Source organism: Parastagonospora nodorum, assembly GCF_000146915.1.
Source record: "Parastagonospora nodorum SN15 chromosome Unknown scaffold_24, whole genome shotgun sequence".
NCBI classification, from domain to species: Eukaryota; Fungi; Ascomycota; class Dothideomycetes; order Pleosporales; family Phaeosphaeriaceae; genus Parastagonospora; species Parastagonospora nodorum.
In genome coordinates, this window is record NW_001884572.1 from 299794 (window position 1) to 324643 (window position 24850).

The following is a 24850-nucleotide window of genomic DNA, read 5'->3' on the forward strand; positions in this document are numbered from 1 at the left end:
CTCTGTTTCTGCTTCGGTCGCCCACGCAGGTACACTACGACACCCTTGAGCCGTTCATTCGCGGTACTACCCTGCGCGGTTGCATCTCCGAATTCGCTCATCCTTCGCTGCGGCGCATCTCTCTCTCCTGGACCGAGATATTCTGCGGTCAGGATTGAGTGTGGTTGGTACTAGCTCCAAGCTGCGTCCTCGACAAGCCTGGAAGGCACCTGCCGCTGCTAGGCCCACGCCATCCACCATTCACCGTCAATCATTCACCGCCCGTCCCACCTGCGTCCAGACATTCTCTGCGCTATTCGACTGCGCATCAATCACATCGTCACCTGCCCACCGCGCTCATTAGCAGGCCGACGCTCAGGAACTTTCCGCCGACACCATCTGCGCTTTGGCTGCATCACTCTCCCCTCTACTGCCAGCATGGCTACGCGGTGGGGCAATTATAGTGGTATGTCATATCCAGAGTGAGCTCATCTCGAGATTCGCCCTCCAAGCCGACGCTGTGCGGCACTTGCTGCCCTGCTTCTTCCACTGACTGCAGTCCAAGACTATAGCGGCCCAGCGAGGCCTGCAGGATCAGCCATCCATATCGTAGACCCGAGACTCCAGTTGATCGCCAGAGACCTAGTTCCGAATCTGTTCACTGCCAAGCACTGTCTAGACATCGGTTGCAATGCGGGTGGCGTAACTTGTCAGCTAGGTAAGCGAAACGAGAACCCCTGTCCGTGTGCTGCAAGCGATTATACCTCTTGAGACGCTGATATTGGCCATTTCACAGCCTTCGATTTCCACGCTGCTTCAGTCACTGGGGTAGACATTGACCCGAAACTCGTTGGACAAGCCAACAAGCTTCTTGCGCTTCGCGCGTCGCGGACGCGGCCTCCGACAAAGGATTCTGAGCGCATCGTCGACTGGTTTCCCATGTCCGCCGTGCTCGACCATGGCTACATTGAGCCGCAAAACGACGCATTGCGCGGCTCGACTTTCGCGTCGCCCCATTCGTCATGGCCCTGTGTGCGCTTTCATTCCGCGGACTGGGCGATTGACCAAGATTGCTCAGGTCCCTACGACGTGATCCTAGCCTTAAGTGTAAGTATAACGCCTCGTTTGCCGGCGTGATCTAAGAACATCCAGGTCATAAAGTGGATCCACTTGGAACATCTTGACCAAGGTCTTGTAACGTTCTTTCGGAAATGTGCATCGTCTCTGTCATCTGGTGGCTATCTCATCATTGAGTTACAGACTTGGGACTCGTACGAGAAAGCTATTCGCCCACAGAAGGCGCCTCATTTCCTTCAAAACTTCAATCAGCTACAGTACCGTCCTGAAACCTCATTCGATGAGCTCCTTGCAGCAGAAGGACTGCAGCTTTGCGCTTCATCTCTTGTGCTACCACGTCCGATAAAGGTATATCGTAAGCGGCGCCCAGGCCATGATGACTCAACATCATGAGCCCAGCCTCGGGGTCGCGACACGTGCAAAAGTTGAACGGAGTGATCTCCTGCCGCCTACAGAAATGATAGCACTGCGACAGCGTCGCATAGTCGCCATCACCACTTCTCACAATACCTGTTTTGTTGGAGCGATATGATCGCCGCGTAAGCAGCACCATGAACGAACCGAGAGCCTGGAAACGGTTGATTCGGATGCCAATCGTATATGCCAGTGCGTTTCGGTTCCTTCCTCTACTTCAACGACCGTGCAATCAATTTAAATCTCGGCTCGGGGATTTTATCATCTGTCAGACCAGGATTCGTTCATCTGGTCATTCGTCGCCAGAATGAGTGGGGAATATCGGCAGTCTTGATCTGCCCAGGCTATAGCAGAACCCGAAGAACTATACTCGGAGTTCTTGCCCTGTTAAAACACGCTTAGACTGTCACATCACCAGAGCAGCTCAATGGGCGAACACAAGTGGTTGCGCCCAATCTCCGCTTGACGTCGCGAAGACATTTTTCCCTTTTAACTGGTCGTTTGACGTTTCATTGAACAGCTGTCCATGAGTCCTGCCCGACCCACGAGGCAAGTGGCTAGGCTGAGTGAAAATCTGCAATTACATGGGCCTTCCATGCTTCAGCGTCTATTATGATTTATCCATCTTCTCTATGAATTTCACACACCACAGCCTATTGGAATCCGTGTACTACATCGTACGACTTGTGTCGATCACTTGCCTCGAAGTACTACGTGTCCCACAAATCGCGGTACAGACCCCACCTTACGTATCAAGCAAAGAACCGAACGTTGCAGTACCCACTCAAACGATCCTCGCCAGCATGTCGATACTCGTACAAAACTCTGTGGTCATCGCTTGAGAGGTATGCGATTATGAGATGATGCCATCGTGTTCACACACTTCAAAATGACGATTCTACGCAATTGATGCGTATCAGGAACAAACAGCCTTCAAGGATTACCGCAAGCATGCGTAGACATGTGAAATATGTACATGACTCTCTAGAGACGGCCTGACTTTCGCATGGGTCCCTCCGCTTTTTTCTCCCGCAGTCGGTCCTTCTTTAAGACGATACATCGCCTCATCCCGCTTTCCTCATACTAGCTACCGTGTCTGGCCATGAACCTGACTGTGTCTCGGTCAATTTCATCGTGTCAGTTTCAACGGAACTTGCCTAATCCGAAAGATCATACATGGTCGTTGTTTTGAGGCGGCGGCTTCACTGGAGCACTAATACCAAGGCCGGCCGGAGGTAATCAGGTGCAATAAACCGCCTACATGTTTCATCTACAGCGAACCTACTGGTAGATGCAGAGTCAGTTCCATCTGCACTTGCGCGAATCCACTCCCAAAAGAATGTCTTTAATTCTTTCGTAAGTGGAAAGTCGTGCTGTCTGCACGAAAAGGGCTACCCACTGTTGTACTACCCACACTATTGAATTCTCGGAACCGCGAAGCGAACAGTGCAATGTACCGTGGCTACATGCAAAGCTTCAAAAGACAGTCTCTACAAAATGTGATGAGTGGATCATGGCTGCGATGGGCAAGAATGATTCCTAGGCTCGTGCCTAAAAGGCGTCCTGATCACCTTGAACCAACATTGGGGAGTATTCCCGACTACCTTGGCTCTGGGTATGGTCTGCGTCTGTCCCAGAGATCGTCAGTCTGTTGCTTCATCTCGCATCGTCAAACGAACGTCTATCTGTCGCTCAACTTGGTACGCGAACCAGGGAGCTTATTCGACTAGCTCTGGATATGCGCATTTAATCATCAACTCTATGGCACAGCAGTACTAAAGTAATACTTTGGGCAATTGTGGATCGCTAGGCAACGTGGTGTACCCGTTCACGCATGCTTTTTCTGCTGTGTAAGACGACTTGCCGAAGTGGTCAACACTATGTCACATCGTTTTTATGAGTGACTGAATCCGCAGCAGTTCGATCACACAGTATTTGAATGATGCATTAGTATGGTCGGCAGCATACATGATCGTTGCGCCCCAGATGCTAGACCGCTGCAATACCAACACCCGATCATGGCTTTCTTCCTTCACAAGAACGAGTACGCGACAAGCAAGCTTGGCATGGCATCTCAACTTGAATGCATCCTGATGGCGACGAAAGAATGGTCCTTTTGAACAATTACAAAGTAATGACACGAAGGTTGACTCTCGGCGTTCGTGAGCGTGCTGCGCAATGCGACGGGAACACTTGAGTCTCGACCTGCATGCCATCGTGTCATTTAGCTCAGTCAGGGCCGAGACCAACACAATGGCTCTTGACCTAATCAAGTATCAAAAATCCTTTACGCTAGGGATCAACATGTTAGACGATGCGGTGGGTAGCTGCTTGATATTCCACGTACAAAACAAATACGATACCAATAATGCGAAGACCTGACAGAGAGGATGCTGCCTGAGTATGTGCCCGCGGAATGCCAATTGCGCTCAACTCCTTGTGCAGCTCCGAGATGCGAGTGACCTGTGTTACACGAGGTTAGGAGAGCGTAGCATCTCTACTCAGTAGGAGATGCTCCCGAAAGCCACATCCGCCTGCGATGTAACAAAGTTTGACCTTTCGCGCACCACACCCTAGACATTTGCATATGGTCTCGCGAGAAAGACACCAAGTCTTGTTCAAACTGTTGAGGTTTCGTCTCTCTGCGTTGTCAGACGGGCGATTTTGAATCTCTTGATTGCCTGTCGAATTAATGCTCTGCAATGGGGTCCCTCAAAACTTGCCTATTTGGGCTGACGACACTACGTAATTGCGACAACAGACGTGTCCTCCAATGAATTGCTCGCTGTTACGCTTGCTTGCAGGAAATGCTTGCAAAATCTGCACGACATGTCTGGCTTGCCTCGTTCCACGACGACAACTCATCATTGCTGCAACGCACTGCATCTGCACAGCGCCCGAAAGGACGAGCCACCTGCATCTCCTCGAGGGCCGTGGGCTAGACGACGGGGCCATTCCTCCACGTAGCGCGGAGAGCGGCAGCATCCCGACAGATACCTAGACCATTCCACCGTCTGCACCTCACTCTGCCCTGCTAGGCGCGTTGCCTCACCATCGACAAATATACTCTCGCCATCTCATGACCCCGCCAGGATAAGGCCGCACGATGGAGCGACAAGATCGCCCTCCGTTTCGTGATGGGGACGCATAGCTGCTGTCCCCCAGCGTGGCGGGAAGCACCTCAGCTCAGGGCTTCGCGGCCATGCACGCAAAGCCAAGGTCCGCACTGTCGTTTCCGCCCCGACCAGTATTTATATCGTGCAAGCGCGCAGGCACACGTTCTAGTGCTCGACGCGTTTGCAGCGCCGCTTGCACACTTTCGCCTGCTGATTTGATCGAGTTCCGGCGTCGAGGCATAGCAGCTCTGCAACCGTCATCTTTCAAGACTCGGGTAAGCCACGCCGCTTCGCCCCAGGTCAAAGTAAGCAGCGTAGCCGCGCGCATAAAAAGGCGCGGAATGCGGATAGTTACTCGAAACAGCATTCGTCGATTGAAAACAGGCGTTCTCGGCACCTGCATCGTGGGCCTTTAAGCGCGAGCGTACATGCTGACGACGGAACAGGCTTAAACAGATTTGCGCGAGCTCACGATCCTCTTTGCAGATCTGGTGTGGTGCCCTAATTTGCCCGTGTCAGCTTGGAGCTTACATGCGCCGTTGGGGATCCTTGCAACAACTCTCACCCACGAAGCGAATGACCTTTCGACTCCAGGTTGCACGAGACTAGACAATACCCAGCACACATCTCGCCAGCTTTTCGCAGCGGGGGTACTTTGCCGGGCGCTGGCGGAATCTACTACATATATACACGAGCCGGACGCGAAAGCTTCGACAGCAAAAGCAAATAGAGCTCTGGCAGCTGATTCTCCAGCAAAACCATAATCGCGAAACCCGTCAGCGAAGACTGCGATTCGGAGACCATGCCACCCGCCAGCTCCTCGTTCATGCCATTGAACATTGCCCACGACGTCGTTCCACAATGTATGGACTCATTCACCATTGCCGCGCCGCCAAACACCGATCTGTGGAGAAAGCCACCCTCACGAGACACATCGACTGCCCCGATCCTCTACACGGCGCTGCGCGACCCGTTCCGATCCGCCGAAGTGACAGTGTCAGCAGATTGGAAAATCGAATGGGATCAGGGTGGGCTCGTCATCTTTGCCGGCTCACCGCCAGGAAGAATGACCACGCCCGCGCCCGACCTGGAACCCCCGAGCGTTATCTCGCTTTCCCTAGACGAAGATAGCGACGACCCGTCGAATTCGCAAACACAATCTCGAGGACGAAGCAGCCCCCCGCCGCCATACTTCCAGCCCGTGCCCCCAGCCAAATGGGTCAAGGTCGGCCTCGAATTCTCCAACAACACATGCCACGCGACCTCCGTCGTAGCTACAAGCGAAGGCGCAGACTGGGCCCTTTCTCCGCTTTCCTCACATCACGCGAACCGCTCAGATCTGCGCGTCAAACTTGAACGCATCGGATGCGCGCTGTGGCTTTGGTACGAGGACGGAGCTCATGGATGGAAGAAGCTGCGCGAAATCACTTGGTTCTTCTGGGGCGTTGAGGACAAGGCCGTGCGCGTGGGCGTGTATGCGAGTCGGCCGGCGAATTTTGGGTTCAGTACGTATGATCAGAGGAATGGCGGAAACGCGTTTGGGAACAGGAACCTATGCGTAGGTTTTGAAGGTTTAGAGATTTTCTGATACGATAACACAAGCACGCGCCGTCTTGTCTTCATGTCTCTCCATGGTCTGTTTTTGCGTCTGCTTTTTCTGGGCATTTTTGGCGCGTCTGCCGATCTTTCTGCTTCTTCTTTTCCTTCGAACATCAATATTGGTATTTCTGTTACTATCTGTTTGCTTCGGCATCTTTTCATATTGCATTAGGGCTTATTCGGTAATCACGCTTCCTGCTTCTTCTCAACGGCACTTTCATCTTCGCCGGTCTTGCGCCTTGCAGACCTCGATGCTTACTTACATGTCTCAGATTACTCATGATGATGCGGAGAGTATTCAGCATTATATATGTATCTAATAACAACTGCATTTGGTAATCATGCGCGCAATGTGGTGCGATACGAGCTACGCTCTTTCTCATTCCTTCTCCCACGACCTGCGCTGGATTTCGGAATGCTGATGTCACCTTGCGAACGCGAAGAGGAGCCATACAGTGGGGCTACAGGAGTTACGTCGAGATTGGGTGCAGTGTTTGTAGTGCGGTGTTTGTAATGTGAGTGAACAGCATGTTCGCGCTTCACGGGAACGCAGTAGGTGTCTCGTGTCGTCTGTGAACGACGACGCCCAACGACGTGAACATATACACTCGGGTGCTGCATCGTTCAAGAGGACCTAAGTTGGTGTGGAGTATCGCTTTTAAACAGGCGTATCCTGCAGCGACTTCAAAAATCCCTCTCCTGATTTCTTAACAGCACATCATCGCGCCTGGAAACTACAGACACCGGGGCTTGCCTACATACCTTCAGCACCATCATCACGATGCATTACCTCTCCGCATCAACAGCGGCCATAGTGTGTTTCCTGGGCTTGGTGGTACATGGGGCGTCTCTGTCAGATAACGCTGCGACAACGCTTTCCCGGTTCTTGCATGACGGACCTCCACCCTCTGCTCGGTCGAATGTTCCTTCAACGTCTGTTAATGCCAACTGGGCATCGACAGAGTCTGCGCGGAACAGTAAGATAGCACCACCGCAGGCAACCTCCATGACCTGCTGGAGCAACGAGTGTATGGCAATCGTCTATAGCTTCAACGCAGCTTACGTCGCCGGTGGAAAGCTGGTTGAACCCAGCCCAGGAGACGGGAGCAAAGAACGCTTCCAAAGTACTATTTTCCAGAAAGAGCTATGCGTCAATCGCAAGTACAGCGAGTCAGCAGTCCCCATTCCTATGCATGAGTCCCGCTGATCAAGACACAGCATTAAATTCGAGGAACTGAGTGCTTCATCTCAAGGTCTTGATGCATGTCTCTTTTGCCTCGCCAATGGGGGCCTGGAGGTCAAAGACCCGCAGAGCCCTGCAATGACATTCAAGTGGAAAGTATGGAACGTCTGCCACACCAAATGGCCGAATGAGTACGAAGTTCTGAACTTGTTGACGCTCTTTATGCGAGCGGGGAGAGCGCCAGACTCGTTCAGTGGCGGGCGTCTAGAGATGACCGATATACCCGGTAAAGTTGGTGACAAGTTCACTTGGACAAGCGGAATGAATGACCCTACAATTATGCCATCCTCTGCTACTCCTATGCTATCGACTACTCTCACGCCATCCTCCACGCCGTCTCCCACACCGTCTCCCACGCCATCTTCCACACCGCCCTCCACACTATCTTCCACGACTCGAACCAGTGTAAAGCGGACGGGGACTCCATCGCCACCAGACCCAACACCAACACTGGCAGCTTGCTGGGTCTCGGAGTCCTGCGCCCAATTCGTCACCGACATAGCCAGCGCCTACAAATTTAGCGGCGACATGAAAGACCCCAACCAACGCGGCCAAAACGGCACCAGCGACCAAAGCCACGTCTTCCAATCCCACTTCTGCGAGGACAGCGGATACAAAGAGTCCGTCCCTCCCCTTCCCCCCACACATATCCAACCAAACTAACACCAAGCAGCATAATCTTCGAAGGTCTCGCCGGCCCCCGACACACCCATGTATGCCTGCCTCCAATGTTTTGAAAACGTCGGTATCGACACCGAAACACCCAACACGCCGGCGCAAAACTTCATCTGGAAAGTACATGATTTCTGCCACACCGACCATCCCAGCTTATACGACCTGCTCGACCACTTGCTCAGCTTCATGGCGGGATTCGATGCACCTACATTGTTTACTAACATGCCTGTGCAAATCACCGCGCTCGTGCCCTCCCTCCGCGACGAATTCATGTGGATCGACGGCATGAATCGCGCCACGGACGGGCCGGCGAGTCCGTGGTGGCAAACCGTCTTGTCGTCCGACGGACCGATTCCAACAGAGTACTTATCCCAAGTGCCCAGAGACTGGCCGTACACGGAGTATGGTGTTAAGCGGAAAATCGGTCTCGTGGCGAGTTGGCCGTTTGTGCACCCAAACGCGACGAGTGTGACGGTCGCGTGGTTATTGTATCAGGTGTTGGGATAATCCGCGGCCCGGTATATACGCCCGGGGAGGTGAGGAGTAAACTTAATGGGAGTGTGTGGAATCCGGGGTTGAAGGATTGGAGACATAAGTTCATGTACGATACGGTCACAGTTACGGCGAGTCCCGCGGCGGCGGCGACGTCAAATGGACCGCAGGCTACGGCTGCCCCGGTCAGGATACCTGTGAGTCGGACGATGATTCCTGCGTCGACGAGGGGGATGTCGCATGGAGGGTTGAGTGGGAGTCTGCCATCGATGGAGATGGTTACGAGTCTGGTGTCGGAAGAAACGATGGGGACGGAGGCGGTGATGAAGAAGTTTGAGGAGTTGGTGGGTGAGTTAGAAGGGATAGTGAAGGAGGGGAAGGAGAGGACGACGGAGGGATGATGGCAGGTACTTGCAGGATGAGCTGGAATGTTTTTTATGGCTACGGTCACTAATTTAGAGCGGAATGAGAGCCTATGCTATGCAGTATTTTACTTCGGACTCAAGACTCCACGAACATTTCACAACAATAAGTCACTAGCAAAGAGCGCAGAAGTGATCCTTCAAGATTGGACACTGCTACATACATGATTGGACGAATGCAAGAGAGCGCGCATGGTCACGTAATCCTCTCTCTTTTGTAGAAAACTGCTAGAGCCCTCATGCGACACGTAGCTGCAACTGCATATTTTGAATCATGCAAATTGTATGGTCGAATTTTATTGCTGAGCATAATACACATAGACGGGGATATAGTGCACGAACCCTCAGAGAGACATGGCAACCGAAGACAGGTGTTGTCAAAGTTACGACCAAAGAAGAGACATTGACTGCATTAAGTCTCAGTTTTGATGCATTTTGCAAACGCAACTGTTGTGGGCCGGAAGACAAAACACACACACACACACACACGCACACACACACACACACACACACACACGCACACACACACACACACACACACACACACACAGCCCAAAATTGATGGAAGGGAACATGTCAACTGCCTTCATTCATTTTGGAAATATTCAGAAAAAAGGTCAAGGTACGAGTGGGTACGGTGCCTCAAGGAATTCTCAACTTCGAGATGAGAAGCCTCTTACATGCATGATGGGTGTTGTAGCATTTTCGTTCGGCGTTCAAATCCAGACATTGTCTTAGACATTTGGAGGTATCAAGGGTTAGAGCCGCTCATATCATTGCTAATTCAAAAGTCTCCCTCATACGATGATGCAATCTCATTTTGTAGTCCACTATCGGACAGAAAAGACAGCGCAAGCTACACATGCCAATAACATCCGTCTCGTTTGAATGGAGCAGGTCATGTGTGCGTCAATCACAAAATTTGGCGGATCCAAAACCCAGGTGTGATTGAGAAGAAGAGAAAGAGGAGAGGATTGTATGTATAAATAGGTTTATGGCTGCTGCTGTGGCAAGGTTTACGGTGTTCGAACTCATGATTTGTACAGCAATACATCCAGCTCATACGGCCGCATTTCACAATCTTTGATTCGTCGAACCTTGTCAAAACAACTTCTCGTACTTCTGCTTTCGAGATGCAAGCAGTCGGTTAAGGGATAGCACTAATGAATTCTAATGTGTAATCGCTATATCATACTGCTTTGAAGTTCGCAATCTGACGTACTCGGTGGCCAAAGTACAGAGACTTGGAGTCCAATACTTTAGATGACTCCACCAAGTTCATGAAGGCTTGAATGTAACCATTAAGACATGACAATCGAAAACAAGGTACTCCACACTGCTCGGTCTAACATCGTCATGGAATGCCATCCCTTTTTTTTCTGGAGCCAGAGACACAGATGCAAGGTTAGACGGGTATTTTGGAGCTCTCCCAGATCGTTTCCGGTTTTAGGGAACAAAGCATCAGGTGATGCGGCGGAATTCATATCATAATGCCGATAACGGACTTGCAGTTTACTAGCTGCGAGAGACTCACTGGTACATAATCCAAACTCTAGCTTCTAAATTTCATCGGAGTCAGCAGCGCAACTCATGCACCGATACATCGCGCATTTCAACCTCCTATCTTCCCTCCTCTTTTCCCCGAAGACACGCCCATCCCTCCTCTTTGTCGATATCTGCTCCGTAACTACGCTCGCCGATCTACCACTTACCTCACACACGAGCTGCGCGTCATCCTGCAAGCGACCGTTGACAATCACGCACCCCTTCTGTCCTCGTGCATATGCAAGTTCTCTCCAACCGACATTGAACCATCGTCCTAGTACAGCATTTAATTTGCATGCATGAATCCTCCAACTGAGTCGTGAAAAACGATTTTGCAGCCTAGGACTTGCGGTGTTTACAGTACCATAAATTAAAACAATCCGTCCGTCCATTCATCCAGGTAAATAAACAACACGACAAAGCCGACATCCCTGCGATTGCCGCAATGCGGGGAACGGCCCGATTGCAGCTTAGCCTCACCAACACCCATGTCTGACCGTTGAATGCACCACATCCCGACCCACACGACATCAAACTCTGGGCGAGTCTGTTGTCCGTTTCGGTCACGTATCGGCGAATCTTCTCGACCAGTTCTGGAAAAACGAGTGGCGATCATTACTTGTTGTAGACTTACACAGGAGTTTTGCAATCTGAATGACCTTCGTCACACCACCTTCTCGTAAGATTAGGTCTCCGAAGTTGGTGCATGATGCACATCATGCAGTCTGACAGACTCGCTTTCCGCAGTGTCATCCTGCACCCCACTCTTCCCCCGACTGTGATATTGATACCCGGCACCGTTCTTGCTTCTTTGTCGCTGGCTTGAGGAAAACAGCGCTTTAAGCGACGGGATCGAAGCGCATAAAATGCCGACGTTGACTTCAACCATGCTCCATAGATTGATTGGCACACTGTCGAAGAAAGGGTCGCTGGACTCGGTGTATATGCGTATTGCGTGGAGGCGAACGATTGACGCGATGGTGCTGAAGACGCCGAGACTGAATATGCCGACTAGAGCGGCTTTTTCGCGTGTGGGGCGTTGGACTTTGAGGAGAGTGGTTATCGGGAGCACAAGGATCCAGATGTCGATTGCGATGTTGATTGAGCTTGTTGCTGTGTGGTATCAGTATGATGCGGGGTTTGGATGATGGTACTTCTCACCGTAGAAGAGCGCTGTGGCGTCGATACTACACGTCCCTGGTGCCGTACCTGTCAGGTCCCAAAATTTGTGGAGAGGGATACATTGCGAAAGGGTGCAGATGATGCAGATGGAACAGAACGCTGCTAAGAAGCCAATGGTGCCTTTGCTGAGTACTTCTAATCGCTTTCGCGCAGCTGGCTAGCTCATTAGTCTTGCTTCGCCAAGATGAGCAATAGACGTACCGATGCGAAGGTAAAAGAACAGTATAGATATCTTGATGGTGTTTATGACAACGTAGTAAATGACCTGTATGGCAAGTGTGGTCTGCACTTGGTTCCTCATCTGCGTTGGTGAAAGCACTTCGCCACTGAAGCCGAGACCATTGTTTTTCAACACGATAATGGCAACGAAGTATCCGATGATCAACACCTACTTGCGTAAGCTAGTTTCTTTTGTGCTGCGATGATTGACATACCAGAGCTACTAGCATAGCATAGTCATCATGACCAAAGTTTCGCACGATAACAGCACGAGTATACACCCGGAGTGTAACGATGATCACTGCAGGATTGTAAGCCTTAGTAGACTGAGATGGGAGATCAGGGTTTACCTGAAAGCGAAGTCAGTGCTGCGGCAACGGCGACACATTCCCGCTGGTTCACGAGTCCTTGAGCAGTACTGGGATGTGAGGACATACTTATAGCGTACCAGCGCAAGTACAGAGACAGATCGAAACATCGGGAACGAGGACATGGCTGCAGATATGTAGCTTCGTAGGATTGGAGGTAGCTATGGGTCAAACACTTCCGGTTCGACTGTGTAGAACCATGGCAGGTGTTTGAGGTTGGTCGAAGGTTGTTCCCAGTTACTTTTCACGAAATCTACAAGGGTTGATGCGCAAGAACATGCTGGACGTAGACCTGCGACTGGTAGGGCTGCAGATTATCGAAAGACATGACCCATAGAACTATAATTGGAGGTGTGAGAGCCAAAGTCGATCTCATAAAGGGTAGCAAAGCCGAGTATTCCTGTGGGGCACCGCGAGTCAGGTCGCTAGAATGTCGCAGAAGGCGATGGGCAGGCATGGAGGTATCCTGGAATGTGTAAAACACGCCCCGATCGTAGCGTATCTCGATGGTCTTCTCGGTACTGTATCAGGAGTACAAAAAAGCAATCCGTCCGTTCAGGTAGATAGACAGGCCAGAAGATGAGAAACTCAGCTCGGGTCTAAGTTTTCTTAAAAACATGTAGAACAGCACACTTATGGTCGCAACTGGGCTGAAAATTGTAAATCGGGTGTGGGAATCTATTTAGAGAAAAGCCTGGAATGCATGCCTGTCATCGCGTTTGTCGTAACCATGTGTGCTCGTAACGCATACGATCCCTTCATGACAATTTCCAGCGCTTGGCATATTCTATTCCTTCAGCCAGACTGCCAACTCTTGCATCGATCGCATAACCTTCCTTTTCAAACTTCATACACACATCCCAAAGGTCGTTCAATGGTACGTGGAAAGTCTCGATGAATTCGCTGTCTTCAAGCTCTGGCTTGGGGTCTTGGTTCTCCGATAGAGAGAGATCAACCGTGACGTGTATCATTCGCAAATTTGTGTTACATAAAACCCGGGTCTGTCTGGTGTCAGGAGAGAAGCTGTCCTTGTCAATGCGGCGCCGGCCGATTGAAATGAGGTTCGCGATCGACGCGATGACTAGGACAGTAACAAGAAATCAAGTGGCATTTTTCGAAGACTCTAGATCGTTGATAGTGCCATTCGAGTAGTGTACAACGGACAACTAGTCAGGGGTACACTCAATCTTTGAAGTATGAAGAACAGTGCGGGTCTCCATCGCCTGAAGCCTTGGCATACCATGAAGGCAGTGCTTTACAGAGGCATACTGCCGAGATTGGATGAAGCCATACAAAACGTAGGCGAGTGTCATGACGATCGTGCGGAGCAGAGCGAGCTACAAGGAAACATCAACAAACAAACTCACCATTAAACATCACCGGACGACCACGTCGAATGACTTGTCCTTCACCACCTCGCCCACATATCCAGTCTCTTCCTTTAGCTCACGTAGAGCACATGCTTCAGGTGTCTCGCCTGGGTCCATCAAGCCAGCGGGGACCTCGATGACGGTCTGATCAACGGGAGCTCGCCATTGCTTCTGGAGTATGATACGCGGCTCATCATTTGGCTTCGCGGGGATCGTGAAGAATCGCTGCAACGCCGATAGCATCGATTTCACTCCCCTTGGGACGAGTGAGGCGCTCTGCCGTCTCCCAAGTGCGTTCGGTCCCTTCGGGATCGGTGTATGTGATTCTGACTGCGATCAGTCACGTGTCCCAAGCAGGAAGAAAGGTGTAAGCCTGGGCAGTGGGGAGCATTGGCTGCTTACGTACTTCTTCATGGTCATCCATTTGGCATCTGCAGTGTCCTAGAATTGGTTAGCCCCATTTGTTACCCGCAAGCCGGCTGACAACTGACCAATCGCTCGGTCTTGAGGACCTTGGATTTGTTGGACGAATTGGTAGACGTAGTCATCTTGTTTTCGTGGTGCACTATAGATTAGCAGAATGCAGATTGTGACTGGTGCAGGGAGAATGTATGGTTGTTGAAGGTGGGGGGCGAAAGACTCATGACGACAAAGATCGTGACATCGCGCCCAAGCCCCTCACCTCTACTGCGACTGCCTTCTCTGCCAGTCGCTCTCCCACTTCGATGCAGGCCGCAGTTGTGCCGATGCTGCAATCCTCTGCGCGAGGGATGGGCGCACCGTCCTCATCGCGTTGGACGATGTGCTAAGAAATATTGTTTGAAGCGAACTCAGCTGCCTCCAAACAACACCAAGCGCCGCCAGGCACGAGCTAATCGCGAAGCTCCATTTCAAGCCCACTGTGCTTCTGCGCAAGTTTATGTACACCTTTTCCGGCCCAAAGCGCGACGTGAATACCCAACCCCGAATCATCAAGGTATTCAGCAAAACAATAATTGTTAAAAAGAGCATAGTCGTGGTATAGTCCAAGCGGTACGAATCAGACAGGCAAGATCGACGGTCGGAACTTAACTTCATGCAAACAATCTGCGCTGTGATGGTCACCAGTTCCGTGGCGCACGGGATCATCACCCTTTCCCGTCATCTTCACGGTCTCTCGGGTAGAAGCTCGCAATCGATAGTCACAAAATCCCGTGCGGAAACCTAATCGGTCTCCGCGAGCATGGGCGAAGATGACGTTTTGGACAATTGCAATTTCGATTGTTTGCAAGCAACTCCTTTTCGCTTGAGTAGCGACCGCCACCTATGTCGCTATGACTCGGCGCACGCCGGATCGCGCATGACGATGGAGTCGTGGCAAGCGGAGACATGCCCACCGCCAGAGAAACGCTGAGTCGAAGGCGCAACGGTACGCTGTACGGGCGGTCATGTCCAGCAAGATCTAGGCTCAAGCCATTCTGCTATGAACAAAGGGATGGATCCATAGCTCAAGAGAGCAGCTGTTCGACGCTTTTTCGGTAGTCACGGAGGTGCAGTGCAGTACACTGTCGTGGAGGCGATGAGCTCTATTACTCAGTTGTTGAGTCTGCGCTCTCGCGACCTGACGACCGTCGCCCAGCACAGGGTCTAGCCGCTCATCCGGCCAACCAGGTGTGATTGCTGCACGGTGCTTCAATACGAATACGTCCGATTTCGCTTGCTCGCAAGCGAGCGTCTGCAGTTTCGTTTTGACGGAGTTCTGCCGATTTCAATGCGGTGAAACACTTGCCATGCCTGTCAGACGTTGCCAATAGATCCATCGGCGCATGCGCGTGGCGGCGCACGTGAAATCCGTGTCACCTTCAGCAACTCAATATCAACTTCATACACTCGCAACAAACAGAGAGGATACCATCACGGGTTTGCAATTTCGAATTCATCGTTATTGTCCAGCTGCAGGGAAGCCACAGGTGGGCGGGTGGGTCGCTCTCGGGTCGTGTGGCTTGCGCAGGCGAAGAATGAACCCTCATCCCCGTGCCAGATCCATCAGGCTGAAAGAAGCGCTGTGCAGGATCCAACCGCTGCACTTGGCATTACCTGCTCGGGTTACGCGCCTGATATTTTCCCCTGCCAAGGTTCCAATAGTGGACTGCCGGATCTGTGTGGTCTAACGCTTTTCCTGTTCCTCTGGGAGCCCCCGCCCGGCTTCAGGGGTAGTACGGGACGAAGAGCGAATCATGCCTGTTCAGCATCAACATGGCATCAGACAGTTTTGGCGGTAGTGGCAATTGTTCCTTCCTGCTGGGACAATGGCATTTGCTTGCTGGTCGAGAGCACGATTGTCTTTGATCGACAGCTTGAGCGTTGTTTGTCTCACAGCAGCAGATCTCACAGCAACAGAGTGAACAGGTGCTGGCCTGGGAACTCTGAAACACAAACACAGACTTTCCACATTCTTCCAGCACCGACGCAGGAGCAGGGCTCGCTCTCATGGGTAGGCCGGGATCCACGCTCTCAAACGGGGCCATTACCAGATGAGCTAAAGCATCCCAAATAGTCTTCCTTTTCGAGCACCGTGCAAAGCTTGCAATGCTTTGATTGGACTCTGGCCTCGCTACGGGTCCTAGCAGCGTGATCCAGGCCGTCATCCGCTTTTAGATCCAGAGTAAACGTGCCGAGTATAGGCATGGCGCCAGACTCAAGCACGCGGCGCGCGCCTGCTAGAAGCAAGGTCTTTTACCTCTTGCTTCTCGCACCGAAGTCTCACTCCTTGTTCCAGTTGTTTCTGCTTTACAGTCTTCACTCGCAGTGTGATATTTCACACGTCCTCTCGTTAGCACCAGCATATTGCCTTGCTCCATCTACATTACGACCCCGTGTTCCAACCATTTTTGCCTATTTACGACTTCCCAACCTGGAATACCCACATCAGCTTCTTGGATCAAGAGAGAAATTATTGGAACTGTTTACAGTTCACTACATTGGATCGCCAGGACGCAAACTGCCATACAGTCTACCCGTGGATACATACTCGACACCAACGGATCACGACGTTTGACGGAACATTACATTTAATTTGAGCTGGGCTCACTTCAGTCTGCCAATACGATGTCTACTTCTCAAGCAGAATTCGAGCAACTGGTTTCGGGCAGCCTACAGCTGGCATACAAGTACATGTGAGGGCTCCATGACAATGACTTGACCCCAAGCTAATAAAACAGTGTTGTATTTTGTGGACTGCTCGTACTGGTCTTTGTGGCAGGTCTGATCAAGGTCTTCTTCGATCGCAGAAAGTCAGTATTAATGTTGTTTGTCGAAGTACTTTGGCTTACAAATCTGGTAGATTAAAGCAGATGGTGAAGAAGGAGGAGCTAGAGGCTGGACCGAAAGAAGACACTGTAGAACTCACTCTCAACCAACGCGAGAAGGATGAAGGAGATCTCTTCGGTATTCGGGCCATCGAGGCAGGATTCTATGCCGGTGTTGCTCAATCACGCCCCACTTCGAGGGCCGGATCCGTTGTTGGACAGCGCACTATGAGCACCAGCACGCTCGTAGGAGGAAGTGTGAACTCACCATTGATGAAAGGACACTCTGCCAACACGAGTGTGATGAGCTTGCACCTGGGCCAGAACGACTCCCGACGCAACTCTCCTCCAACCTCGAAGCTACGACCATCCGAAGCTGAGTTGACCGGCAAGCACGGAGCAGTCGACATGTCTCTTCAAGTCCCCCCTTCGCCTGGTCACAGTCGCCAACCGTCTCCTACTTTCGGTGGATCGGATGATGGCGATAGCGACAGCATCAACACACCTCGTAGCTCTTCTCCCCGTACCGCCGACTTGCACCCCCAATCCTACGGACCAACTCCCATCATCCCAATGCCCGACGCCCTTCAGGTGACATACCACGATGTTCAAGACCCTGCTCGCTCGCAGGCGGCCTCGTACTACAACTCGCCTCTCCAATCACCTACCCCTCCCCAGCCAGGCGCGCCTCCAGCATCCCGGCTTCCCACTCTGCCATCGACCGCAATGCGCAAAGAGTCGCGTTCCCCATCAACAGAGTCGTATCAACCCCGCGGAAGGGTAGAGCACCCGAGTAGGTAGAGACTTTTCCCTGGTGCGTTTTTGTATTTTTAGCATTTAATGAAGCATCTATGATGAACTCCTATCCTGACTTTTCTCTCAAGCTTCTAAGCCGCCGAACGCACAGCTGGCACCGACTCATACGCGTGATAGCAGTGCTAGTCTGTACAGCCAGACGCGACTGAGCACCTTCGACGCATACCAGGCATACCAGAAACATGCAGACCGCTCGACTTCAGCTGCTTCGACCGAATTCTCCAGCGACGACTCGAGAGGCACGTCCGTGGTGATGAACAATGGCGACCGTCGACCCAGCCAGCCCAACGCGCAGCTCTCCGCACTCTACTATCAACCCGACTCACGCCTCAGCCTCGCACCCACCGCACAAGACGCATCACGCCTCAGCATTGCGCCCAACGGCCAGGAACAACGACTCAGCGAGTTCTACGACGCGTACTACCGCAACTCGCAGATGCAGCCGATTCAAACGGTTGATGCGAAGCGCATTGTGGGACGGCATAGTACGATTGTAGAGATCGAGACGCCGCTGGCTAGTCCGATGTTTCCGAAGACGATGGGGCAGGCGAGGCCTGGGGCGGCGTTTTAAGAAGCACGTCTGTCTAGGAGTGCCGCGGAGTTGTGGAGGTTTGGGATTTGGGCTTTGCTGACGTGGGAAGGAGCGATCTCCCGCGTGCCGATTTGAGGTGGCTGATCGGCACTCGGCAGAGTTTCTTCAGATTCACTTTTTTTCGGGGTGGGCTTTTTTTCTTTTGCAACAAAGGCAAGGTTTGGGGGCACACTTTGTCTTTCTTTCCTGGTATGGGCGCGCGCGATATACGACGCCCGTGGGGAAAATGCTACGATGAACTGGGAAACCTTCTACGATGGGATGACGACGATTCTCCCGTTTTTTTCTTTTACTGTCGTTTAGCACATATTATTATACGTTTACATATACTTATATTCTAATTTCTAGTATACATATTTGCTGGGGGTGGATGGGAGGGGGTGGGATAGGGGCGAATGAGAGGGAGATGTCCATTGAATCGAAGAGTTTTTGAATGGCACACGAATGCATTGCGAGTTATGAGATTCCGCGGAACAATGGCGATGGTCGCAGCTACGTTCATTGCGCATAAGGGCGACATGATAAGCGCTGCATCATCCACACCATCAGGAACCTTCTGCACTCCCATCACATCAGCGCATGTGACTTTTCCACAGCAGCAAAAGACTCTTTCAGACATGGTCCGACCAGCGTGCGATTGCAGCATGAAATGATGCTCAGGTGATGCGGGTGATTGGCGCGGTACCCCTGGCAGAAAAGCCTCACCGCCACGCGATTGGGGTGGCGGATCATGGCGATTTAAGATCGCGGGTTCGCCACTTGGGAAACGCAAGGCTGCGGACCCTGCAGCTAGTTGGAACCAGCTCCTGTTTTGACGTTGTACACCAACTCTTTGAGCAAGATCTACGAAACAAAGTTGCATGCAACTGCCTTGTCACTTCTCACTCCAATTAATCGCTGGCTCGCTCGCCCGCATTCCTCCACTGCCTGCTACTTAATACGCACCACAACCACACAATCTGCCCATCATGCTCACCATGTTTTCGGGCTCCAAGATTGCGGAAATGCCGCCGACGTCGTCACAACTCCGGCCTCCGCATCTGCGCAACCGCGGCACGTCGACGTCCTCAGTGCCCACCACCAACTCGGGGACGATCAACACCGCAGATGCACAGGAGAGGAGGCGGTTAGAACACCACGAGGCGGATGTCGTCATCGTCGGAGCGGGCATTGTCGGGTGCGCGGCGGCGGTGGCCTTTGGCAAGCAGGGCCGAAGCGTGTTATTGCTGGAGAAGAGCCTGAAGGAGCCTGACCGGATTGTGGGAGAGCTGCTACAGCCGGGCGGTGTCAATGCGTTGGAGAAGCTGGGCATGAAGGGTGTGTATACTCCATTGTGGCTGCGGTATGAAAGGAGGCTAACACAATCTCACAGACTGCCTCGACGACATCGATGCGATCCCCTGCTACGGCTACCAAGTCTCGTACCACCGCGAACCCGTACGCATCGCCTACCCCAACAACCTCGTCGAATCAGACCCCTTCCAAGCCCGCCAGAGGAGCCGCTCCTTCCACCATGGCCCGCTTCATCTCCAAGCTGCGCGCAAAGGCCCGCGCCACGCCAAACGTCACCGTCGTCGAGACCACCGTCACCGACATCGTCAAGAGCGAATACAACAACCAGGTCCTGGGTGTGGAGAGCCAGACCGCCGGCAACAAAGACTACTACTTTCGGCGCCGTGACACTCGTTGCCGACGGCTACGCCTCCAAGTTCCGCAAAGAATACATCGCCCAGCAGCCCGAGGTCCGCAGCAAATTCTGGGGCCTCGAACTCATCGACGCCGAACTGCCCATGCCCAACCACGGCCACGTGATCCTGACCGACGCACCCCCCATCCTCATCTACCAGATCGGCACCCACGAGACCCGCATCCTCGTCGACATCCCCGACGGCCTGCCCAGCGCCAGCGTCAAAGCTGGCGGTGTGAAGAACCACATGCTCAACGTCGCGCTGCCCAACCTGCCCGAATGCGTGCAGCCCTCCTTCCGCCGCGCCATCGAAGCGGGAAAATTGCGCTCAATGCCCAACTCCTTCCTGCCCCCACAGACGCAAAAGACCCCCGGCCTCATCATCCTCGGCGACGCAATGAACATGCGCCACCCGCTCACCGGTGGTGGTATGACCGTCGGCTTCAACGACGTCGTCACGCTGTCCACCCTGCTCTCCCCAGCAAACGTACCGAGTCTCGAAGACACTTCCGCCGTCCTATCTGCCATGTCGCAATTCCACTGGGCGCGCAAATCCGGCTCCTCAGTTATCAACATCCTCGCCATGGCGCTGTACTCGCTCTTCGCGGCAAACACCCCGCAGGTCGAAGCGCTGAAGAATGGCTGCTTTAGGTACTTCCAGCTCGGAGGAAAGCACATTAGCGAGCCTGCTGGTTTGCTGTCGGGGTTGATCAAGAATCCGCTAGTACTCGTGTATCACTTTTTCAGCGTGGCATTTTACGCCGTGTGGTGTAGGTTGAAAGAAGAGAGTGTGTGGAAGGCGCCGTATGTGTTGACGGTCGAGAGTGCGATGATTGTTTGGACGGCGGCGTGTGTTATCGGGCCATATTTGGTTTGGGAGGTTAGGAGGTAGGAGATGTCGATTAAGAAAGAGAGAGAGAGAAGAGAGGGGGTTGTATATAGTTCATGATGATGGGATATAGGGCATGGGAAGGCGTTTGAAATATGGGGCATATACATAGAACAGATGATGCGGTCTTTTAGGACGGCAGATAGTTAATGATAATCCAAATCCTTCGAACATGAAGCGGGCTTGGTCATGGTGATTGTGGGTGTGCGCGTGGGATTGGGAGATTGGCGCGACTTGATGATTTCTCAGCTCGTTGATACTTCTGTGAGAATTGCTTCCTACGAAGTACCGCCAGATACTTTCGTCCATGCCGTCGCAACATAACCTCATTTCGCCGTTGTCACTCATGACAAACAAAGAACCATGACAATAGACATTGTTCCCTATTCGAGGCCGTTCTTTGCCGTTGTTGTCGTCAAGCAGCACAACGGCATTGTGCAGCGCATGTGGACAAAGACGCGCTCCATCAACGTGACTGTTCAAAAGCAGGTACACGGCGCGTGTCTTCGGAATCCTTTACAAAAAAGTCGATCTGGTTTCACTGGCGTCTACTCACAAAAATGGCCAGCCCGATAGCAAACAACGGCCCTGTCGGCGACTACATGGTCCAGCAGGACTTGATATATGGATTCAACAGGGTGGATCAACACTATTGCGATGCTTTATCAGATGCCGATAAGGCGGACTTCCGACTCTACTCGATTGGGATAAAGCTAGACAATAATTCAGAGCCACAGAATAGTGCAAACCAACGAGGGAAAAAACGTTTGCACTGGTCTCAATGTGAGATCTTCAGTCCCCTTGTCCATGCATTACTAACAATCATGCAGTCGTGCAGGTAAATCTTGAAGACTATCAGGACATCTGGGATGGTAGAGCCAACCCAGCTTCAACAGTGCCAGGTTTGATAAAAGCTGGGAGAAAAGAACCTGATCCGCGACTAGCCCAGCAGAACTACGAGCTCAGTGCTGCGATACAGAAGCATTATGATTCAATCCCCGAAGCTAACGTGGCTGAGCGGAGGCATTTTCAGAACTACGCTATTGGTAGGACTGTGGTGACCGACAGGGCCAACAATGATGGTAGGCAGATACGGATATTGGGATGAAGCGCGTGCTAACACGAACAGCCACCCTCGAGGCCGAGATTATCACGAACTGGGCTGCACAAGTCGCCAAGGATCTCACATTCTACCAAACTATGGGGCACAACTGGCACCGTAGATATATGTGGGAAACATTCCCGGTTCCTCACACGGGGCCACCAGACGGCCACGTTTGCATTGCAGCCACGCCAGGTGACTTTCCTCTCCCAACCGCCAACGACTTGCTCAAGGTACGAGCTGACCGTACCGCACCCGGAGATGGTCGTCACTGGAGATACGAAAAGACCATCTATCGCAACCCGCACCATCACCTTGAGCCTCCGAATAATCATCTAGCTTACCAAAGAGTCGTGCATTTGTTTGCCAGTGTCGATGACTATGGACAAGTACAAGACGTGAGTGCTTAGACTCATACTACTCGTTACCTACTAATGCCTTCCGCAGCGTATGGCTGTCAAGGTTCAAGGAGAACACAATCTGGAGAATGTACGCGCCTTCGTAAGGGCGGAATATGATGTCCAGGCCTCTCTGCAAGCTTGTGACAATGTTCTAAAGACACGGGGCTGGTCATTTAGAAACCGGGACAGTGTTCCTCCATGCCTTGGCTACCTTTATCTGGACTGGGCACCACACGGCAGCTTGCACGACCTGATAGAAAGTGCTAAAAGCAGAAAGCCCGAGTGAGTACACTGTTTACTATCGCAATGAATCAGCAGCTGAAAACGTCCAGAAAGCGCCAATTCCCAGAGCCAATGCTTTGGCTGATATTCCGCGGCCTTGCCGAGTGTCTGCATATGATGCATACAGGTCGCACAGTCGCCCACAACGAACCCACATTCGCTGACAGGTTGATGAGCAATGCAAACCTACCCAGAGCTGCTGGCTGGCGACCCCTGACGAACGTGGACATCAAGCTTCGTAACGTCGTCATCGGCCGCCCAACACCCCACTGGTATGCCTCCTACAAGACAGCGCTGATGATCGACTTCGGCCACACGGCGCACAACAAGTATCCAAATAAAGCCTCAAAGCTGCAAAGCGCAAGGCCCGTAAGATATAAGGGTATTGGAACCCAAGGCTGTCGCCCTCCAGTAAGTCATCAAACGCCGCAAACCTACCTCTCCATGACACGCTAATTCTCTCAAAGGAGCAGTTCCAACCCCCACCCGCCAACCGCCGTAATACCCCCATCGACGTCCGCGCCTCAATCTGGAACACGGGCAAGATCATGTACGAGCTGATGAACCAAGAATTCTACAACTTGTCCGACCCGAAAATCGACATTTTCAAACCCAGCGCCACGTTCCTCGGGCGCAGATTCCGCTACTGGCCTGAGCTGGAAATCCTCGTCAGAACATGTCTCGCAGCTGACCCAGATGCGCGCCCTCAGCTCAACGAAATCCTCTGGGCCTCGGCCGACGGCTTGGAGAAATGGGAGCAAACTGCAATGCGCGTTTCCGGCCCGGACGTTCCCACCGACATGCTCTGGGAGTGGAAGAAGGAAGATTTCGCACTGGATGCTGTGGTGCCGAAGCATTGGCATTGGCATGCGAGGAAGCGCCCGGGACACGATGATAAATCGTCTGAGGATGATGATGGGCCGCTAGACACGCGCAGGCCGAGTAGTAATCACGAGAGTGAGAGTGACGGGGAGTTTGGGGATGAGAGTTATCGGCCGGGTACGGCGGAACAGATTATGGAGAGGCGGAGGAGACATGTTGCTGACCCTGTCGTGGCGCCGCGAGATGGAGGCGCTGCAAGTGGCCCGCCATCTTCGCGCAGGCTGAGTAGTAGCGAGCAGAGTGAGGGGGAGTTTGGCGGGGAGAGTTTTCGGCCGAGTACGACGCAGGAGGTTACGAAGGAAATTGAGGAGGCGAGGAGGGTGAGGGGAGGGCCTGCACTTATTGCGGCGCCGGGAGTTGGAGATGCTGTGGCGTTGGATGGAAGGACTGCGGTTGATGAACGTGTGCCAGGTGCGAAGAGGAAGTCGAGTGAGGATGGGGGAGGGCGGTCGAAGAGAATTAGGAGGAGTAGGTAAGGAAGCTAGGGTTAGTTTGTATGATTGATGTTTTTAATGTGATGTTGTGTTGTTTTGCGATTGATGTCTTGTGATATCAAGAGCTCATCGGAGCGTCTATTTCTCTTGCATGTTAGGAGGACTGCGAATCAATTTTTTTCCCTCCGAGTTCGTTGTGGAGGAAGATAGATGGCTAGGCAGGAAGTTGCAGTGCGAAAAGGATGCAGGAAGGCCACATCCTGACAGTGTTGGTCGTGGTCAAAATTGAGAAAGCAGATCGCTTCGACGTTGCTGTTTTCACCATATACACCAAGCTGAATTTTCTTGCGCAGTAATTGCTTATATAAAGAGTTTTGGTCGCAAGGCCATAGTTGGACCCGAACGTCTTCGAAGAGTTCTATAAAGGGTGGAAGGTGGAAGATGAGCTAGGCCGGAATGGTCGGATACGCGCGTTATGTCATCTCACCGTGGTCTGTGCATCCGAAAAGGTGATCATGTAACACGCGTATTTGAGCTTAGCTAGCCATTTCTACTGCTAATTTACCACGAGATGTTAAGACGTAGCCATAAAAAGTCAAGGGGTGGATGCACAGAGTGGTGAGTTCCAGACATCAGGGTGCGTTGTTCGAGGCTGACGCGCTTTGATAGCAAACGACGACATGTCAAAGTCAGTGCATGAGCGCTACTCTAAAAGATCTCCTCATGTTGACATGTTGTAGTGCGACGAGAAGCAACCTGTGTGCGGTCTTTGCGCGG

General features: G+C 52.2%; 11 protein-coding genes across 11 annotated transcripts; 7 read left to right on the forward strand and 4 right to left on the reverse strand.

The window, feature by feature from the left end:
* Positions 1 to 417: 417 nt before the first annotated feature.
* SNOG_12919 (hypothetical protein) lies at positions 418 to 1449 on the forward strand (the record flags this gene model as incomplete). Its single annotated transcript, XM_001803084.1, has 3 exons — positions 418 to 445; positions 776 to 1086; positions 1240 to 1449. 3 exons carry the CDS (start codon positions 418 to 420, stop codon positions 1447 to 1449), a joined length of 549 nt encoding a protein of 182 aa, XP_001803136.1.
* Positions 1450 to 5388: 3939 nt separating this feature from the next.
* Positions 5389 to 6174, forward strand: SNOG_12920 (hypothetical protein; the record flags this gene model as incomplete). The annotated part of the gene is made up of 1 exon (XM_001803085.1): positions 5389 to 6174. One exon carries the CDS (start codon positions 5389 to 5391, stop codon positions 6172 to 6174), a length of 786 nt encoding a protein of 261 aa, XP_001803137.1.
* Positions 6175 to 6205: 31 nt separating this feature from the next.
* SNOG_12921 (hypothetical protein) lies at positions 6206 to 6466 on the reverse strand (the record flags this gene model as incomplete). The annotated part of the gene is made up of 2 exons (XM_001803086.1): positions 6206 to 6289; positions 6449 to 6466. 2 exons carry the CDS (start codon positions 6464 to 6466, stop codon positions 6206 to 6208), a joined length of 102 nt encoding a protein of 33 aa, XP_001803138.1.
* A 58-nt stretch (positions 6467 to 6524) lies between these two features.
* On the reverse strand, positions 6525 to 6962 carry SNOG_12922 (hypothetical protein; the record flags this gene model as incomplete). Its single annotated transcript, XM_001803087.1, has 2 exons — positions 6525 to 6800; positions 6948 to 6962. The coding sequence occupies 2 exons, from the start codon at positions 6960 to 6962 to the stop codon at positions 6525 to 6527; spliced, it is 291 nt and encodes a 96-aa protein (XP_001803139.1).
* A 4-nt stretch (positions 6963 to 6966) lies between these two features.
* Positions 6967 to 8165, forward strand: SNOG_12923 (hypothetical protein; the record flags this gene model as incomplete). Its single annotated transcript, XM_001803088.1, has 3 exons — positions 6967 to 7355; positions 7404 to 8048; positions 8102 to 8165. 3 exons carry the CDS (start codon positions 6967 to 6969, stop codon positions 8163 to 8165), a joined length of 1098 nt encoding a protein of 365 aa, XP_001803140.1.
* A 160-nt stretch (positions 8166 to 8325) lies between these two features.
* Positions 8326 to 8932, forward strand: SNOG_12924 (hypothetical protein; the record flags this gene model as incomplete). Its single annotated transcript, XM_001803089.1, has 2 exons — positions 8326 to 8591; positions 8722 to 8932. The coding sequence occupies 2 exons, from the start codon at positions 8326 to 8328 to the stop codon at positions 8930 to 8932; spliced, it is 477 nt and encodes a 158-aa protein (XP_001803141.1).
* Positions 8933 to 11247: 2315 nt separating this feature from the next.
* On the reverse strand, positions 11248 to 12456 carry SNOG_12925 (hypothetical protein; the record flags this gene model as incomplete). The annotated part of the gene is made up of 5 exons (XM_001803090.1): positions 11248 to 11675; positions 11772 to 11897; positions 11946 to 12132; positions 12179 to 12313; positions 12412 to 12456. The coding sequence occupies 5 exons, from the start codon at positions 12454 to 12456 to the stop codon at positions 11248 to 11250; spliced, it is 921 nt and encodes a 306-aa protein (XP_001803142.1).
* A 633-nt stretch (positions 12457 to 13089) lies between these two features.
* On the reverse strand, positions 13090 to 14115 carry SNOG_12927 (hypothetical protein; the record flags this gene model as incomplete). The annotated part of the gene is made up of 4 exons (XM_001803091.1): positions 13090 to 13412; positions 13572 to 13668; positions 13717 to 13926; positions 14104 to 14115. 4 exons carry the CDS (start codon positions 14113 to 14115, stop codon positions 13090 to 13092), a joined length of 642 nt encoding a protein of 213 aa, XP_001803143.1.
* A 2325-nt stretch (positions 14116 to 16440) lies between these two features.
* Positions 16441 to 17859, forward strand: SNOG_12928 (hypothetical protein). Its single transcript, XM_001803092.1, has 3 exons — positions 16441 to 16856; positions 16902 to 16973; positions 17024 to 17859. Exons 1-3 carry the CDS (start codon positions 16789 to 16791, stop codon positions 17787 to 17789), a joined length of 906 nt encoding a protein of 301 aa, XP_001803144.1. The 5' UTR covers positions 16441 to 16788; the 3' UTR covers positions 17790 to 17859.
* A 1505-nt stretch (positions 17860 to 19364) lies between these two features.
* SNOG_12929 (hypothetical protein) lies at positions 19365 to 20975 on the forward strand (the record flags this gene model as incomplete). The annotated part of the gene is made up of 4 exons (XM_001803093.1): positions 19365 to 19713; positions 19769 to 19833; positions 19871 to 20024; positions 20068 to 20975. The coding sequence occupies 4 exons, from the start codon at positions 19365 to 19367 to the stop codon at positions 20973 to 20975; spliced, it is 1476 nt and encodes a 491-aa protein (XP_001803145.1).
* A 1806-nt stretch (positions 20976 to 22781) lies between these two features.
* SNOG_12930 (hypothetical protein) lies at positions 22782 to 24115 on the forward strand (the record flags this gene model as incomplete). Its single annotated transcript, XM_001803094.1, has 2 exons — positions 22782 to 23126; positions 23231 to 24115. The coding sequence occupies 2 exons, from the start codon at positions 22782 to 22784 to the stop codon at positions 24113 to 24115; spliced, it is 1230 nt and encodes a 409-aa protein (XP_001803146.1).
* Positions 24116 to 24850: the final 735 nt, after the last annotated feature.